Source organism: Rhinatrema bivittatum, chromosome 11 (assembly GCF_901001135.1).
Source record: "Rhinatrema bivittatum chromosome 11, aRhiBiv1.1, whole genome shotgun sequence".
In the NCBI taxonomy this organism is placed as follows: Eukaryota; Metazoa; Chordata; class Amphibia; order Gymnophiona; family Rhinatrematidae; genus Rhinatrema; species Rhinatrema bivittatum.
In genome coordinates, this window is record NC_042625.1 from 76,929,518 (window position 1) to 76,949,676 (window position 20,159).

Genomic DNA, 20,159 nt, shown 5'->3' on the forward strand with positions numbered 1-20,159 from the left:
ATCGGAGGCATTTCATACTGTACTGGGAATGCCGTTCAGTAGAGAGTTACACACGGGTCAATCCAGCTGGTGATTGATGCATGAGATTGTGCTGATCAAGATAGTTGCATAATTGGCAGATCTGGTGAAGACAGATAAAGGAAGCTCTTACTATTTTATTTAATTTAATTTATTTATTTAGGCATTTTATATACCGTTGTTCCAAATGAAGATCACAATGGTTTACAATAACAGCATTCCTATTCTTGGTCAACAATCACATACTGTGTGTTCACATTCCCATTCTAGGCTAAAATCACAATAAATTTATGTTATGGTTCATATTCATATAAGTTCTAGGACATTATAATGGTGAGGATATAATCTAGTTCATATTTGTACATTTTTAGGTTGACACAACTGAACATATAAATTCTGATTCTACTTAATTATTATTATTATTCTAATTCTCTTACTACCTTGGAGAGACGTAGGATTCCAGTGTAAGATTTCTGTCCCAATTGAAGCCCGGGGCTTCATATTGATTCTTTGGGATGAAAGGGGGCTCCTGATAGAAATGGTCGAGAAAGCAGGGTGGTGGCTTGGTGGCTGAGGCAGAGGAGTTCAGAATTTAGAGGGGTTTAGTTGAAGTTTGTGGTGGTGTGGTTTGATAGTGATTTTGAAAACCACTGGTGCCTCCTGCAGCCAGCTTTGAACACTGGAAAAATGATGAAGAAGTGGGTGAAACTCATACAGGGCTTTTCACTTTGACTGCATCAGATTGTAGTCATTTTGGCTACTGGAAATTCCAGGCCCAGAGTTGGCCTTTGTCCCAAATTTGTTCCTGATTGGTCCACTCTGAGGAACGTTATCATTGCTTTTGGCCAGAGGGGCAGATTCAACCAGCGTGTAGCGCTTTTCTGGCAAGTTGAAAGGTGCTAAAAATAAAGATTTTCCTGGTCTCTCTCTCTCTCTGTTCCTTTAATTTGTTTTATGCTTTAAGGGAAAAGGGGCACCCTAGTTCAAGGAGACAGATACTTGAAGCAGATGACTCTGCAAAGTTTGTGACCATGAAATAGAATATGTGTGATATTAGCATCCCTGCCACTTCATCTTTTTCAATTACCCCCGTTATTGTTTGCCCCTGTTCACAGTGTGTCATTCGTCTCTGGCTGAAGGCACCCAGGGCAATGATGAACAGAGAGATCACTGGAAAGAAGAGACTTGGGACCTTTAATACAGAATTCCCAAGAAATGGTGAACGATCTAAGACGCATTCTCTAATAAAAATGAATGAGACAGCCTCAGTCACTGTGTGACTTGCTGAGGTGGCAGCTTCTCCAAAAGGCTTTAGACAGAGCAAAAACAGCCCCACAAAGGATTACCAGAATGTTGCAGACTCTGTGCCACAAGCCCCGTGATATGAGACCTGAGGCTCTAAACAGGTACACACCCTAGACTGGGAGGAAAGTGGAGGAGGCTTTCTTATTGTGAATTCAAAATACTCCAATGGAATGGAGAATGTACAAGAGGCATCTTTTTCAGTGAAAAGAAGCTCTAGTTAGATGAGGAGGAAAGGGGGTAGATTCAGGAGCAACATAAGGAAATATTTCTTAACGGAAAGGGTAATGCATGGAAGAGCCTCCCAGTGAAGGTGGTGAAGGCAAAGACAGCATCAGAGACAGGCGTGGGCGCGGAGGCGGGGAGTGAGAGTCTGTGGCCTTGCGGCAGGCAGGGACCGGCCAGGCTGTGAGGTTGCTTTCTGCTTCTGCGTTCTTGGGCGTTAAAACAGTAGATAGGGATTCCCTCGACATCCTTTAACCTTCTGACCCCATGCATTGTGTCAGACCATTTTAGGTTGTTTGTACTTTGATTTTAAGGAGCTCCAGGAAAGGAAGATACAAGAGTGACTATTAAAATTAATTTAAAAATGTATTGATCATTAAAAAAAAATAAGTGCTGTAATTGCAAACATAGAGAAATGATGGTACATTTGAGAGACCTGGCTCCTTGGTGTTTATCTCTCTAATTACATTTATACATACACACATACACACACTCACACACATATGCATATTGCCTTAGCAACAGCAAAAATCATTGCATGAGAGATGTGGGTTTGCCTCAGGACTCACAAACAAATAAATGAATTGCATTATTGGAGTACAGGACTGGAGAGCTAAGCCAGGGACCGCAGGTTATTTTTCTGCTAGGTATATAGTTGAAGCACAGAGCTAGCAAGCAAAAGGCTCTCCGCAGACTAAGAAGCAATTCCTGACTATATTACTTTAGAAGAGTAGCCTCTCAGAGTCCTCCAGTGTGCCCCTTCCTCTGAATGTGTGTAACAGGATGTTGGTGAAAGCGTCATTGTCCTGATTCCTCCTCAGTGTTGTGAAGATAGAATTATGTACGAGGCTGAGGAAAGAGCAATGAGACACTCCAATCAGGCCGTGCTTGTCTGATATAAGGCACCTCCAGTGCAGCGTCCACTGGATGGAAGCTCCTGGGGACTGGTGACTTGAGAACATCATTAAAATGACACTGGGCCTCTCTCCAAACCACCCAACCTCACCATGTGATTGCTGCCTCCTGTGGAGCTGGGTGATGAAGGGGAGGAGGGCTAGGTAAATGTGTTTAGAAGAACAAGGCAAGTGTCTTGCTCTCCATTGCCCCTGAATGCAGTACCTACCCTCTTCAATAAAAAGAATGTGTGTGTTAGTGTAGATGGTTGGGATTTATATTATTTATATGTCACAGTTGTGTGTGTGTGGAGTGGGGGGAGATTTGGTACCTAAACCAGTAACACTGGACCAGCATGGGCTTCAATGGTTATGCAGCGGGGCACACACCAGGCATTGGATCTGGGTGGCAGATGCTGTAAAGTAATCCCCATGGTGCCATGGAATGGATGATAGCAGAGAGGTGAAAGAGTTAATGTGTAAGTGGATGTTGTGCAATACAGAGGGTCACCACTAGGTGGTGCATGACAGGAAACAAGCTAGTTGCTAGCTCACAGTAGTGGGGACTGTGACTTGGTCCCCTGGTGCTGCTGAGAGGAAAGACAGTGGAGTGGTCCACACCAGAAGCTGGTTTTGAGTAATAGGAACTAGGAGATGATTCCTGGGTGCTACTTGACTGACATATACTTGAGATAAATGGATTTGAGAGGATTCTCTAGGCTAGCTTGGGGCGTTCCCTGTGAGATATTATATCATAATGATTGCTGTCAAATAAACTGTGCGCCTGTATTTATATCACACCTGCCTCAGTGTCTGTGCTTATGAATGGGAAGAAGGGGGGGGGGAGGGCATTTCAGCTGCCAGGGTTAAACTGAGTGAGTCTGGCACAAAAGAATTGCTAGGATGCTCAGAGAAAGCATGAGCCACGGTGTCCAACCCCCCCCCCCCATGATTTAGCATTTATTTGATAGCAAATATTTGTGAGATTGTAGCGCGGTGCGATGCAAATGTGACATCAGCAAGCAGTTGCCAACCAGCCATTCACATTGCGGGTTTCATCCTTCGGCATCCAAGGCAATAGTCCGGTGGCAATAAATTGTGTGCGTGCACCCAGGAAGAACCATAGCCCGTGACTATGTCTCCTGTTCTTATTGAAGGTGGGGGTGCAGGCTCATTGCAACATGCATCTTCCCTTCATGATTGTTGGCATGTATACAATTTATGAGCAGTTACCTTCCAATTGCATTTCTGATCTATGCATATCCACACACAAAGCATTTTTTCCTCAGTGGCTTTCTGGAAAAGATCCTCTGTCTTCCTTTCATCACCTTCCGTTTTCATTACCATTGTAACAGTAGATTAGAAGTGGGAAAGCAGCAGGTTGGTACAGATGAGATTTCGCTTTCAGTTCACCAGACCCAGATTCCTCTGACGTCACCCACCCTTTCTTTGCAACTTCCTGGGGTTTCCCTCCCAAACTAGCCGAGTCCCCACAGTGACAGTCACTAGCCAGGGGCCCTGGCCTGCAGCTGCCGCCTTGGGCATCCTTTAGTCTGGCCATGGACTGAGACTCCCCGCCCTGTGCAGCATCTCCAACCCAGGCCCCAGGGAGTGGAAGCCAGGCCTGGGAATCAAGCCCGGGTCCTGCCACCGGGCCAGCCCACTTTTTTGTAAAGGTGAAAACAACAGAATGGGAAAATCCTGTGATCAGGCAGCTCATCTGTTCTTTCTCTTTTGGTTTCCTTCCCTGGGTTTCTTTTCCCTCTGTTTTTTTTTATTTTTTTGCCCCTCCTCCTCACTTTCCCAGCGTTTCATCTCATTCACCCACTCTGTCTCTCTCCCTTTTTCCTGCTTCTCCCTAGCGTTCAGATTCAGGAAAGTGCCTTGGTCTGGCGATTTGTACAAGGGCTGAACGAAATAAGAGCATGAAAAGGCAAGGCACAGAAAGGACAGCTCCCGGGTTCTGGTGCTGGTCCATTTCTGGCCCGCTGACAGGAATACCGCAGCAGATTTGCGGGCTCTGGCTGCCATTTCCCCAGGATTGTGCAGCGTTTGTTTTTGGGGGGTTTTTTCCCCCCTGCTCTTTCTTTTGTGGGAAAGTCTGAATTTCTCCGTCAGCTTTGCGACACGGGCATCTCTTATACAACCTTGCGTGTTTGCATGGGAAATGTTGTAGAGTCCGCCCGCCTTCCTATGCAAAGAGGGCATTCAAAGCGGTTAAGAAATGCACTGGGCCATCTGCACGAAACCGCAGCTCCGCCAATACAAAGCACAGCATAAAAGTGCAGCTTTCTCTCTCTTCCTTCCCCCTCCTCCTTATTGTTTCGGTCCCTCTGAGTCTCCTTTCGCGGTGCTGCAAGAATTGTGGCAGACGAGCCTCAGAAAGGGGGAAATCCCTCTGCATTTCGCCATCTCCCCTCCCCCTCCCCCGCTGCCTGTTCTTTGATCTGTTCAGTCCGCTGGGGAAATGCGCGTGCCGTCGACCAACCTTCTATGAATATCAAACCAATCTACAGGAGGGGGATAAAGAAGACGCAGCTGCTTTCAGCAGGTGCAGATCTTGCTTTATCAAACGTGAAAAAGGAGCATTAAAGTTTCACGAGGAGGAGAGATGCATTCCCTGAACGAACTTAACCAGCAACGTGCTGAGCACTGACTGAGGGAATATTTCAGCCTCTCTTGTCACTGCTGCTCTCTCTTGAGTAATGCAGTGTCACCCCTAACAAATGCAAAGAAAAACTATATTTATTGGATTGAAGGAACTTTTTTTTTTAAAACTTCCTCATGCTTTTCTACAGAATTTACTGCTGGGGAAAAGCCCCCAGTTTCCTGGACACTAAGGTCCTATATGTATCCACAGAATACTGTATGGCCTGGATAATGTCCATTCAAGCTTCAACCCTATTCACGTCGCCCCACACAGAATGGGCAATAGCAAAGCAAGCATCGCACGCACTGAAAACCAATGTATTCCTGTACCAGTCTCCTAAACCAGCCTGTCCTTTGGGTGACAGACTCTGTAATCCTGTGCTCATCCCCTGAACTAGCCAGTCCAAAACCTGACAGGCTCCATGTCACTGTGCATTAACCTGAGCTCTCCAGTTCCAGCAGTGTCCGGCTCCATACATCTGTGTCCCTTGTCTGCATTGGCTGCCACTCATCTCTGCAGCACTCCCCATGCTGCAGTAAGTTCGTTTTCCAACTATAGCCATTAGGATTCCAACTTGCAACCCTTTACTTCCAAGTCAAGGACTCTGGCACTGCATAGAAGGAGCCATTTGCCCTGGCTGTTGTAGCCTAGTCGCACGCTTTTTCTCCTCTCATTGCTTTTCCTTGCTATATTACCCTTCCTGCCATTCTTTCAGGATCTAGGGTTGGGTCCACCCTGTGGATGACAAAAGCATGAGAAAAGATGCCGTAGACGGAGTGCCAACCTGTTTCAGGACTGGATAGTTTGTCCTTGTGACCATAGCCCCAACTGGGGTGTTGTGCTATTCACAATGCATTTCCATCCTGGCATTTCTTCGTATGATTAGATACATTTCTATTTCTAAGTCTTGGAAAACCCTTGCCCCTCTCGTGAATAATGCCCAGCATTTTCTTCTCTCCGCCCCCCTGCCTCCTCCACCCCTGCAGGTGATTTCAATTAGCTGCCTCACCTGCTGCAGCCTTCTGAGACCACTTTCTCTCTTAAAGCTGCTCTTTTTCCTATGACACTGTGTCCAGGGAATGCACATTTATGGTAAGGGTACTAGAAGGTCCTTGGTTAGCAGTAACAGACTAAGATATTCTGGGAACTATAGTCCTGGTTTCCTTGAGAACCCCAGGATTTAACAATCCGTAGAATTCTATGGAAAGACTCAACCTGTGCTCCATGTCCTGGTGTCGCCTACTGATCCTGTAACTCATCTTCTACTAGAGATCTTGGAATAGTTAACCAGCCTAGTAATCTGATTAATGGCTGAAAATTTTGAAAATGCTTCCTTCTATAAATTGTAAAGAAATCACAAATCATCACAGTAGATTGCATGCACATATGCTTCGAATGCTGTAGGGCAGCATGGCCGCGAGTTTTAAATGGACGCGCGTCTAGGCGCAAATCCCACTTCTAGTGCATAAGTAACTGTATAGTGAATCACTTTGTTTGCTGGTAATACCTTGGAACTATGTTGTTTACAGCGTCAAGTACACTCCTGTAATATTGGTGATTCCCTCCGTTCGGGCCTATAAACTGCAGGTAGCTCGTTCTCGTGCTTTCTCATACGATGCTCAGGAGTGCTGGAATGCATTGCCAGCTGACTTGCAATTGGAAAGAAATGTGAAAATTTTGCAAACAGGCAAATGCAATTTTGTTTACTGAGACAATTCATAAACTTTGCAGTTTTTGATATTTATTTTTATTGTTTACTGTTTTATCAATTGTTTTGTTTTAATTGAATGTGTATGTTAAAACTGTAATCCTCACTGAACATTGTGGAAGCTGCGGACATTAAGAACTTTTAGTAAATAACAATAAAATTGGCTGGTGCACTCTGCACATGTATTTCGGGGTTATTTCACAGTGGAAGTGGGTAACTATTTTTGTGCAATTTTTTTTTTTTTTTTAATAACTTCTTATCAGGCCAGCCCACTGCCTCAGCAGTAAGTGCTGTGCACTGTCATACAGAAGGTGTTGGTGCTGCTGTGCACCTGGGGATAGGGAAACTGAGCCGTAGACTAATGGTTATACCTAGTGACCAGACTCAAGGTCCCCACCTAAAGGTCATGGAAGGGAGCTGCAGGCTACAGCCTCTGTCCCTGCAATGGCTGAATTAATTCTGGAAAGGATAAAGATAGGGAAAAAAAATCCCCTGGGTAGTGGTGATTGACAGCTCATGGTAGCCTAACAGAGGCTGGGATTCCAATTAAGCTGAAATCCAGTAAAAACTGTCTAAAAAAAACAAAAAAAACCACTTATGATGAGGCCTGCCATGCCTGAGAATCAGATTTGATTCTTGGGCCAGGTTTCTGCTCCCTGGCCAGTGGGTGCTGAGGATACTGCAGAGGTGACCTTCACAGCCCTGAGGGGAAGAGAATTTCAGCCTAGTAATTAGACTTAGGCTGCATGTTTGTCCAGGCGGCTGGAATAATATTGATGGGCTGCAAAGAACCAAAACCACCTAAACCCTATTGTTATTTTTTTGTCTTATTTTTATTTTTGTATTATAATTTCCAAAATTCAGATCAAGCAATAGCTCGACACAGCAAAAAGAAATGCAATCAAAATAACTTCCTTTTCTTATCTTGGGTAACTTTACAAAGATCCTGACCTTTTGTTCAAGAAAGAGAAACCTTTTAATTAAAAAAAAACCAACCAAACCCCAGCTCTAAGAGTCCAGTTCCTATTGGGCTCCAAGGCAAAGGAAACCAATAGGGTTGTTCCCTCCACCACCTCTTCCTGAGACTGTTCCAATATCTCAAAGTAAGACCCTGCTTCTCGAAATGGCATCTGCCCTACTGTTATAAGGATACAGACAGCCTTGTGCTGGGTGCCTCTTCCTGTGTATTAGTGATCCCATGGACCTACTCATCTTCCATATTCGGGGTGGCACACAAGAAGCCTTGTCTGTGGGGTTTTCAGGAAATTAATATTGGTGTTGTCAGTTTTATAGCGCTTCCGGACTTATGTGGCACTTTAGACAGTCCCTGCTCCCTGGACCTTAAAATCGGCTCAAGAAAGACGCGCAGACAAAAACAAATAAGAGGCTCAGAGCTAAAATAGTGAGGCCATGAGAGCCACCCGGTGTTGTTTGCAGTAACTACTGTAGCTGGAGTAACACACATGTGTTAGTGACCACTCCAGTGTGTTTCCATCTTCCAATGAAACTCACAAATACCAACTTCCACATCCTTTGTCCCAACCCCACATTCACTCCCAAAAGAGTAGAGTAACTGCAAATTAGCCATTTCAGCCTAGTGCAAGCCTTGGGCTCTGTGCACCAGGGTTGCCAGCTCCATAAGATTTGGTTTGGTACATAAAACGTGCAGTCACAACCCAGCGGCTATTTGTGGCTTTCCTTAGACAGAGAGGCAGCACCTGCACCAGCCTGCCCGATAAACCCTAGCTTCTCATTTTATTAGGAGGTAGTCCCCCAGGCTGCATGAAGCAGGAGGAGGAAAGATTTATGAGGCAGGTGCCAGGCAGTCTCTCTTTCCTCCCAAATGCTTGGAGGTAATGAGGACAGTTGTGTGGAGAGAGAGTCAGAAGGTTCTATCCACAGCCTTGCTCTCATGAGAAGCTTTGACCACAGTCCATTTATTTTCACATATTTTTCATTGATGTAAACCATTTCTTTTGTTAGAGCAAACAGTTCCTCTGTTGTATGGTTTTGGGCAACTGGCCCCAAAAGGGGTCAAAAGATGCAAGGCGATTGTTGAAACATTGTCCGAGCTGTGGCTATTTTCCTTGGGGGGGGGGGGGGGGGAAGATGATTGATGGAGGTGAGGGGAATTTCATGGCAAATGTATCAATGGACTCTGCAGGGATCTTGCAAAAGTTCATTTTTATTTCACAGGAAACCAACAAAAGCCAGGGGACACCCTCTAAGGCAAAATGTCTTTCTTTAAGAGCAAGAGATGTTTTGTTTCAAGGAGTGGTGAAGAAATGGGACATTTTTCCATCAGAGATGGCCATACCTACAGGGTTATTTATCTATTGAAAAGGGAATTAATGAATTTGGTGATATAGAGTTTAGGGAAATGTGCTGCTCTGCGGACTAGATGAATACTCTAGCTAGGATTGTGCAGGAATTATTATTTTGTTTTTTTACTGTATAATTGGCTACAGATGTGCAATGGAATTTTTTTGTCTTCCACTGGATTGCCACATAGAGAGGGGGAGGGGAGGATAGGAAGAGAGAGGGAAGAGAGATATAGGAAAGGGAGGGAGAGAGAGAGAGAGACAGTGTGGTGGGAGGAAGCGTGAGAGTACTTTTAAGCGATTAAAAGATGATTGGAATCTGTGAACCTCTGTTCTCTTTTGTACCTGACCAGCAATGTAATTATATCTATAACTGACAAGCATGTTGATGTCATGAACTGCTTCTGCAATAAGAATGTATATATGTGGTGTGTGTGTGAGACACTGTTTGTACTTAACTCACTGTGGTCTGGCTCAGATATGTATTAGACACAGATCTAGATCCAGGAGGTCAGGAGAGACACTTTCTACATAGCATGATATGCCCATGCACACTAAAGTCCCTCTGTCACTCACTGCAAATTCCTCTTAGGTTATGGATCGCAGCACCAGGAATGAGAGACAGGGGAAACTGTCTTTTGTTCAGATTTAACAGAAAAATCCATACACATAGGTTGGACACATGGTAACATACACAAAAAGGATCTGAATTAGCACAAATCATGACACACTTCTCTAAAAATTATTTTGTCTAATGATATATTGTAACCGAACCTTTGACGGCACCTGTTAGAATGTACTATAGTACACTTTTACCTACATTAAATTTGTGCCTACATGTAAACCGTTGCGATGGTGTATAACTTAGCGACGGTATAGAAAAGATTTTAAATAAATAAAAATAAAACAAGTTTATAACTTGTGAGCAGTAACACCAATTCTTAAGGCTTCAGCCCTGGCTACTGTCCATTCATGTATCTTTGCTATCTTTTCATATCATCATGCGCGCAATCATCTTTAAAAAGACTGATGTAAAGTGGAGTGTGTATCTCACATTTACTTTCCTCATGTTTGCATCAGAAATACAGGCTGTAAACTTTGAAGGAGTTTCCTTGTTCACCTCTTAATATTTACCAAAGAAACTCCTTCAGAGTTGCTGCCTAAAATGCTGCTCAGTCATTACCAATCCAAGCATGAGGCAAGTAAACATGAGATACTGTAGACTCTCCTCTTAGGAGAGATTATATTAAAGATGATGGAATAATGAATATATGTGGAAGATGTGTGAGGGGGCAGTTTGTGAAGGAGTGGATACCCGGTCCACCTTACATCCCATAGAGAGGGAGGGCTCTGTGAGCGGGACCCTACTGGGCAGGTTAAAATGCCGAGCCCAGCTGGGATCAGGAGGTCTCCCCATCTCTGCAGGAGTAGGAACTCCTGATCCTCTCTGAGAAGTGCTGGGAGTATACTGCAAAGACAGGCAGTTATTGCTAGTATTATTTGCTGATTTTATTAATAAAAGTTGAAATTGCATGAGAAAAGCCTGGAGTCAGTGTGGGTCCAGCTCCAGCCCACAAGATTTCACTCATTCGGCCTCTTAAATACATGAAGTGGTTAATAATATTTCTCTAGCAGTTTTTCAGCTCCTACTCTGACATGTCATATTGTTTTGATCAGAGCTTGATTTGAATTCTCAGTGGGAAAGCTCACTGGTCAAGGTGAATCTTAGCTTTATTACAAGGTCCTGTAGGTATAAAGTAATTCCTCAGTCAGACTGAGCTGCAGTCAAATCCAGAATAACAAAAACGCAAGGCAAGTAGGTTGTAGATCAGTCACTCAAAATATTTTATATCAAGTACTGTAATAGCTTACTAGTGCATGTGGAATTGGGAGGAAGAGGAGGAAGGAAAACATTTTAATGACTCTAGTATGGTGTATGTAGGGAGATGGTGTGGCACTAGAAGGATTTTTTGCTCTTTTGCCTGGGGAAGGGTTGATTTTTCCTCCCCTCTGGATGTATCTGTGTCAGGATCTTTTTTGGTATTATATTCTCTATGTACAAGAATCACAATGTATTAACTCTGTTTGCTTGGGATTTTTTGTCCTGCTACAGCATCCCCCTTCAGAAAATCTCTCATGAAGTGTAAGTCTTGTTAACTGCAGTGCCCATTGAGTACCATGGACGAAATGCTAGTTGTAGAATGGAACCCTGTATTATAGACCAGAGCTTGCCAAGCCTATCCTGGCGGTCCCACAACCAGAACAGGTATTCAGGATATCCACAGTGAATATGCATGAAGTATATATGCACATATGGGAAATCCAAGATAAACCCAGCTAAGCTCATGCATCTTAGAATGACATTTTCTGTCCCACCTGTGCCATAAAAAGCAGAGAAACATTGTTGTTGTTGCTGTTAGTATGGACCAGAGTGACTGTAAATTTATAAAATCCATTATAAAGAACTGAGGATTTTTCAGCCAATCTGATCACTAAGGGCCTCAATTAGTAAGCATTTTCCCCACAGTCATAGAATGGGGAAAAAGCTTTAGTAAATCAGGCCCTTAGTTAGCTCTACACACATCTCAGAAACAATGCATTGTTCTGTTATGGCATGAGATGGATACTTGAGTTGTGGTAGACTGTGTTGTTTTTTGTTTGTTTGATTTTTGCTTAACTTCCACAGTAAGGCCTTAATCATTCCCATTCAGGTCTCATCAGGAAGCCATTATACACAGTCTTTAACCCCTGTCCAATCTTTGTCTTGACCATGTCAATGTAAATTAACTTTGTTTTCTTTCTCTTTTTTTTTTTGTCTGGCTAGGTTCTGTAACATTTGACTAGAGGAGTGAACTGAAATGGCCCAAATGATGTTACTAGTGGAGAAGCTTTTGTCTTCAGTATTCACAAAGGCTCTATTTCTTGTTGTTTGTCATTGCAAAAGATTTCCACTGGGCAGAAGCCTCAGGGACTGAGTCAGGAGAATCTGAAAATTCAACATGTGGTAAGGAATTAATCTCCTGCCAGTCGGGCATAATCCTCCCCGTGTGGCAACCAGACAACCCATCCTTTGGGGACAAGGCTGCTAGAGCCATAGTCTATTTTGTTGCAATGCTGTACATGTTCCTGGGTGTTTCCATCATCGCAGACCGCTTCATGGCTTCCATAGAAGTCATAACCTCACAGGAGAAGGAGATCACCATGACTAAGTCAAATGGGGAGACCAGCATCACAACAGTAAGGATCTGGAATGAGACTGTCTCCAACCTCACTCTGATGGCCCTGGGATCCTCAGCACCGGAAATTCTCCTTTCTGTCATTGAGGTGTGTGGGCATAATTTTCAAAGCTGGAGAACTGGGGCCTGGTACAATTGTTGGCAGCTGCCTTCAATATGTTTGTCATCATTGCTGTCTGTGTGTACGTCATTCCCAATGGTGAGGCCAAGAAGATAAAGCACTTAAGAGTCTTCTTCATGACTGCATCTTGGAGCATCTTTGCCTACATTTGGCTTTACCTTATTCTGGCTGTGATTTCTCCAGGTGTAGTCCAGGTTTGGGAGGGCCTAGTGACGTTAATGTTTTTCCCCGTCTGTGTTGTTTTTGCTTGGATTGCTGACAAAAGATTGCTCTTCTACAAATATGTCTACAAGAGGTACCGAGCTGACAAGCGCAGGGGCATCATCATTGAGACTGAAGGGGAGTTTCCAAAAGGGATTGAAATGGATGGAAAAATTGAAACTGATAGGGACAATGTTTTTGCTGATGGAGCGATAGCTGCCATAGAAGCCAAAGAGCTGGATGAGAGCCGTAAGGAAGTTATCAAGATCCTGAAGGAACTAAAGCAGAAATATCCAGATCGGGAACTGGACCAGCTTGTGGAGATGGCAAACTATTATGCACTCCTTCATCAGCAGAAGAGCAGGGCATTCTATCGCATCCAGGCCACTAGGATGATGATTGGTGCTGGCAATGTTCTAAAGAAACATGCTGCTGATTATTCCAAAAAATCAGCCAACCTTCAAGAGATTGAATGTGAGTCAGAAGAGGAAGTCGTTAGTAAGATATTTTTTGAGCCATGCAACTATCAGTGCCTGGAGAACTGTGGCTTTGTGACTCTTAATGTGACTTGCCAAGGGGGAGATGGCAACAGCACTTTCTATGTGGACTACAAAACTGAAGATGGCTCAGCCAATGCTGGGTCTGACTATGAGTACAGTGAAGGCACTCTTATCTTCAAACCGGGAGAGACACAGAAAGAGCTGAAGGTTGGCATCATAGATGATGACATCTTTGAAGAGGATGAACATTTTTTTGTTAGACTGCTGAACCTCCGGATTGGAGATGCTGAGGGAATGTTTGAGTCAGACCCCAATGCCTATCCCAAGGGACGCCTGGTGTCTCCCCTGATTGCCACAGTCACCATCTTAGATGATGACCACGCTGGAATCTTTACTTTTGAGGACAAGACAATTCATGTCAGTGAGAGCGTGGGAATCCTGGAAGTGAAAGTGGTGCGGAACTCAGGTGCTCGGGGTACAGTGATCGTGCCCTACAGGTCAATGGAGGGCACAGCCAGAGGAGGAGGCATTGATTATGAGGATACGTATGGAGAACTGGAGTTTAAAAATGATGAAACAGTGTAAGTAAACAAAACCTGGTTAGGGGTAGCTAACTTTGAAATTCTATTTTTTTAGGACATTTTGGGGTCTACAAAGATAAGAGAAATGTCTTAAAATATCAATTAAATGCATTGGAATAGTTAAAGTCCTTTGTAAGAGAGTGTGAAAAAATATTTCATGTTTAATCCAAACCTAGGCTGACCCTCAAAATGTAGGACAGTTGGCCACTCTACATGAAATAATTTACTTTCTGTTCTTTCTTTGTTTAATTTTATTTATGTATTGATACTTGTTACAATTTACAGATTCTGTTTTAGTGCAATCTTTCAAATCTTCCTGCTTTGCATTCATTATAAGGTCATATCAATGAACAATGAAGCCCTCTTACCAGAAACTCTTGTTTTATTTTTATAAAACATTTTCCATATGAAGAGTGAGCAGCTCCCCACCAATCCGTGTCGGTGGCAGAAAAAACAAATATACCAGATGTGAAATTGCACAGAACAAACGTATTGCACAGGCATCTCATAAATTGCTCCTGTTTTATTTTGTTGTTATGTGACTGTGATTAGCAGGGTGGGGTGGGGAAGGGTGTTTGTATTTAGACTGCAGAATTTGCCTGAGATAACCCAGTGGCAATTCATAAAGGGGGACTCTTTAGTATAATGGGGGGTTTGCTTTAGTGAAATACATGTACAAGCAAACGAGGCTTCAGAAATGTTGTTATAGCAGGGAATCTGCCATGGTAGCCACCCGTTGTGAAAGGTTTCATGATGTGAGTGCAGCAAACATTTAGAAAAGAGAGAAAAGTGCTGGGTGTTTCAAAGGGTTGGAGACACTGCCAGTCAGTTCTGTTCAGGCAATCATATTGTAGAAAAGACTGTGGTTTGGTTTCCTCTTCAAGAAGTGATGAGTGTGTTTGTTTTAGGTTACTGGATTACTTTTTCACCTGGTCCATGTCCTGGGACTGCACATCTGCTCTTCATCATTGACACCTAGGGCTGATCCACTAAGTTTTTTTTTCTTTCCCCCATAGACAGGGGAATTTATTTAAATTGTTTCTGTTCTCTGAATGCCTAGTGGAGCTTAACAATAGCTTTAAATCCAAGTCATCCACCTCCTTTTAGACTACAGGACCAGGGCCAGTTCTAGGATAACCAGCGCCCTGTGTGAAATCCTCCCCCCCCCCTCCCCCTTCAGTGATGGCAGCTCTGGCACAGTGCTCCCTCCTTTTAGCAATGGCTCTAGCACAGTGATCAGCCTTTCTCTCTCACTCTCTCTCTCTCTCCTACCCAGCATCCTCTTTATTCCCTTCCCCCCACCTTTTTATCCAGTATCATTCCCCCTCTCTTTTTCCCTCTGCCTTCATGATGTGGAAGGGTATGGAGGAGGGAAGAGGGGTGCCAGCATGGTGGCACCCTGTGCAGCTGCACAGGTCGCACATCCCAAAAGCTGGCCCTGGGCAGGGCTATCCTAGGTGGAGGAAGGGGGGAATGGGATTCAGGGAAACCATCCCAGGCCATGTGCTTTGGTAGCCCCATTCCCTGTTGCACTGCTTGACACTTGAGATCACTTCTTGTTCCTGAGCACTGGCCAGGCCAGCAGCTCTGCTAATAATGGGAGGCAGGTACAATGGCAGGTGGTCCAGAGAGGGCCCCTATTCTTCAATCTTGAGGGGGGAGGAGTGCCTGCTCCAACTGATTCATCCCAGGCCCCTTATCCCCCTCATCCCAACCCACCAAGGTACAGCCCTGAGGATAAACAAATTAGAAGCCACATTTATCAAGCTGAAAACAGAAGCACCCTCTCGCTCCCCACCCCCACCCCTCTATTTTATTGATTGGCCTTGGGGTGCTATACTATTTACATTACATCTGAATGCTGATAATTACAGCCCACCACATCCTGCTGTGCTTGGCTAATATAGTGCAGGAGGTCTGTTTATTTCCTCTAGTGGCAGGACTTCAGAGTGAGCTGTAACGATCTCCTTCCATGATGTGCAGGTTTTATGCCAGCCGAACCCAGCCAAATGCTCTCACTCTGAACCCAGCAAGTGGTACAGTCCTATGGGTATTTATTTATTAATCTGCACTAACTGTCATCAAGTTGCACTCTCCCTATACACAGCTTTGTGGGTCCCACGCTCACTGCCACCAAACGGAGCCCTACCTTCTCCATGCCATTCTCGTAGGTTTCTGTACTCATCTGATCAAGCGCAGCCCTCCCTTTCTCCATGCAGTGCCGCTTAGGTTTCCATACTTATTCTGATAGAGTGGAACCCTTCCTTCCTCCTACACAACCACCTGGCTGAGCCCTCCCTTCTCCTTACACAGTCTCATGGATTTTGTTCTCAATGAGTCACATCAAATGCCTACAACCTCATGGACAGGGCCAGATTTACCTCTTGTGCTCCCTTAGGCAAAGGTGTGTTGGGGGATAGAGGAAGTGATGTCCCAGAACCTGGGGGAAGGAGGGAAGCTATTGCAATGCTTCCTCTAGAGGGCCCTACCTTCTTTAAAGGCACATCACCCGCTCCAGATAGAAGCCGCTCCTAGGCAGGTGCCTGCTCTGCTTAATGAGAAATCTGCTCTTCTCCAGGGGCCACCATACTCACTGCTGCCAGGTTGAACCTTTCACATATAGTAAGCCATGGCTTTCCAAACCTGTCCTGGGGTCTCCACCACTAGTCGGGTTCTTGGAATATCCACAATCAATACGTATGAGATAAATTTGCATATCCTGGGTTTGAAATGCATGCAAATTTATCATGCATATTCATTGTGGATATGCTGAAAACCTGACTGGCTGTGGGATTTCCAGAATAGGTTTGGGAATCCCTGCTCTAAGCTTAAGCATTTTGCAGCCTGAGAAAACGTGGATGTGGAGCTGCTTTAAGAGATAATTCAGAAACCATAGAAACCCTGACAAGGAGGCTTCATTATTTCGCACTCTGAAGGAATCCCCTGGTTTTAGGCTGAGCAGCCCCATTTTCTGTTGCCCCCTGGGTAATAATTCTGTGTCTGTACATGTGACAAAGATTCTTACCTTGAGACAAGAGTCATTACTGAAATGGAACACCAAAGCAGGGCTGTGGAATGAATGAGGAGCATGATGGGATTATCGGCAAACCTTCCAAGTTGTTAAATGATCTTTAATCCTTCCAGATGTAATAAAAAGGGGAGAAGCTAGCTGTTCTTTCTTGGCACTGATGAACCCTCCCCAACAGACTATAAGTTAGGGATAGAGATAGGGGATGTGGCATGAGTATAAATAGAAGAGAAGGAATTCTGGACCCTGGCAGCTGGTGACTACACTGATAGCTGGACTTAGATGTGAATCGCTATTGATCTTACCTCATAGCAACCAGTCATGCACAGAGGCATTTTACTGCTCTCCACTCAGCATTTTACTGTTGAGCATTGGAACCGTGACTAGATTCCTGCTATTAAAGAAGAGGAGAAATTGCAGTTAAGATGCCTGTTCCATAGTAGTTTGAGCCATTCCAGCTGTTAGCACAATCTTGTAAGCTATGGTTTAATTACTGCAAGCACACCTGTGCAGGTACAGGAAAATGCAATCTCACTTAACTCAGAGGCCAAAGAGTCACACTGGTTCTTCATCTCTCTACTGCTCTTAAAATGTAGATGCTTAACCACAAGGAGCATTTTAAGGTTAAAAGATGTCTTAGTAAACTGGTTATGTATTGTTGTAACCTGTTTAGAAGGGCTAGTAGCCTGGATTTGCAGCATATAAAATAAATGAGACTTCTTGAGACTTGACATGCTGCTGAAGTGGCTTCCAGAGAGGCAAAGTTAGACCATCTCACTGGGCAATGCAGGTATTAGGGAGATCTGTACTGAAGAGACCCAAATATTAGACAAGATAAAGCAAAGCATTGACTTTATTGGTGCATTGAATTATTTCAGCCCTACTCTTATTTTTAATGTGCACGGTGGTGGTCCAGGCGAGTGAGTAGGCTTTGTATTTAAGGCCCCCCTCTCTCCCTCCTTCCAACCTTTCCATGCTCTGAATACCTAAAAGCTCAACTATTGCTTTGTAGAGCAGAACTAAGAGCTGGAGCCTATGCCAGCTGCAGAGAGAGCTCTCCAGATGGACAGACAGCAAGAATCTCCAAGCTGTTCTCTAGCACTGCCAGCTAAACAAAAGCTAAAAGGAGAGAGACAACTGGACATGCTGTCTTTCACGAGCACATACTGCCTGCTTATTTCAAATAAAAAAAGATTCAGAGTCGGATATCTTTATTGGCATGACAATCTTATATGTGTTGCCAAAGTAATACATAAAATATTTAAAATAAGGAGGAAGAAAAAAGTTACAAAATAATAACAGTTAAGTAAAATTACAGAATACAGAAAGGACAATCGCAGGGACAAGGTGCTGCTCCATATTGTCCCTGGTCAGATTATGTGGCGGGATACCACATATTTTGCTACTGTTGCCCTGGTCTCCCCAGGGCAATACAGAGCTTTATCTGCGAAAAGAAAAGAGGGCGTTAAAAGAAGGTGAAGTCCGAAGGAGCTGAAAGCAATGGGAAGCGGCCGTGGTCCGGGGAGCTGTCCAGGGTCCTGCATTAAAGTCCTAGCGTCTCGGGCAGTCAGGGACAGTGCAGGCCACACTAATACCGTTAAAAACACGGGGAAATGGCAAAATAAAGTTACAGCATAGAAAAGGGCATAAGATTATGTGTGTGTGTGTGTGTGTGTGTGTGTGTGTGTGTGTGTGTGTGTGTGTGTGTAAGATACAGACAAAGGTCCCTATTTTCTGATCTCCAGCACCTTTCTTCTGCAACAATGATAAAATTCATGTTCACATAATACAATAAGATGCTACATTACCCATCCAAGGCTATAGAACTGGTTTCATCTACCTTGGAAACATGAGTTACCCTACTGGATGTGGCCCAGACCAGTGCATCAGAAATCAAAAGCATTTCTCCAGGCGGGCTGACAAATCTCAGAGAAAAGTCACTTTTAACCGAACTGTGTACGAGGGAAGGGGGGGGGGGGGGTTTATAGAATGATATTTCATTGATCCACCTTCTCTGAAAAGACCGTCACGCAGTGAAACAAACATTGGCTTGAGTGTTTAAGTCTGGGGAGGAATGTCAGGCACTGCATGACATTTTCAAGAGTCCCATTGCACTCTTTTATCCCTCTGGGCTGCCTGTATGAAACAGCAGGTGCAAACTGTGGGCACCCTCAACGCAGGCACTTTCTAATCACTTTCAAAAATAAACTACCAAAGCAGTTTTGTCTTTGAAAATTAGCATAATGTGCATGTTTAAAAGCACCCACCTGCTTTACAACTCTGTCCCTAGGAGGACAATGTTCAAAGTCATTTCCCTGGGTAAATAGAGATTTACTTGGCTAAAACGGGATGATGGACAATTGTCCTCTTCTGCCCAGCACAGCATGCTTAGTTTTATCCGGGTTAAAAAGGAAGTGGGGGTGGGTGTTTAAGTCAGCGGAGTAAAACAGCATGTATTCATTTGATATTCAAATGTATGTGTGCTATTTTGCCCCCTACACTCTCCTCCCATGGCCTGCCAATCAAACAGCTAGTGTAAAGTATGCCATTGCTTTTAGCATGCCTACTCTGCAGCTGCTGATTTTTAAAGGGAAACAACCTACAGAGGTTTCCCTTTCAAAACTGGCTACAGCGTCAGGGTCCCCCACACACTGCGAACAAGGTGGGCTATTTAAAACTGTCCCCGAAGATACTGACTGAGCATGTGTGAAGCACCTGGAAGTTTTGCCATTTTTCCTGATGTCATCAGTTTCCTGCTTTGGTGCTCCAGCTACCGCTGCTGCTCCCTCAGACTAATCTGGCTCTACAGACAGCCCCCGGAAAGCAATGACTTATTAAAGCACAAGGAACCTTTGCACTCACAGAAATAGGGGGGGTGGAGGGGGCACTACCTGATAGAAGGGAGAACTTTGAAGGCAATGTCTAAGCACCCAGTCCTGCAACTTCAGGGATCCGGCGGTTTCAATAGGATTAGCTAGACTCAAACAAACCAGCGCTGAAATCTAAATTTAGGTGAGCCCTGATAGTGCAGTTGGAGTGGGAACAGCTTTTATGAGGCAGGCATCTCATTTTCAGCTTTTATCTTATTATGGTTGTCTTGACTCTGTGCTGCAGCTGTTGAAGCAGAGTCTTTCAGCTCCCCTTCCCTTCCTCACTCTCCATCATTTACGATGAATGCCCAGACAGATTTGTGGCTGCTTGGAAGCCTGTGACAGTAGATAACAAATTGCTATTGATTTGTTTGGCTGGAATTAGGATATCAGATTTTATGGTATGAAAACCCAGGCAAATGGGCTTCCAACATGTGAAGTGAGATCCAGTAAAGTTGTCAGGTCATGAGGGATTCATACTCAGGAGAACAATGGAAAAACTGAA

General features: G+C 44.2%; 1 protein-coding gene across 1 annotated transcript in view; it reads left to right on the top strand.

Moving 5' to 3' along the window:
- The first annotated feature begins 12,135 nt into the window (after window positions 1–12,135).
- Window positions 12,136–20,159, top strand: part of LOC115073341 (sodium/calcium exchanger 2-like) — a 111,000-nt gene continuing 102,976 nt past the window's right edge. The window contains 3 exon segments of the mRNA XM_029571686.1: window positions 12,136–12,456; window positions 12,458–12,495; window positions 12,497–13,756. Coding sequence (XP_029427546.1) covers window positions 12,229–12,456; window positions 12,458–12,495; window positions 12,497–13,756 — 1,526 coding nt within the window. The 5' untranslated portion in view covers window positions 12,136–12,228.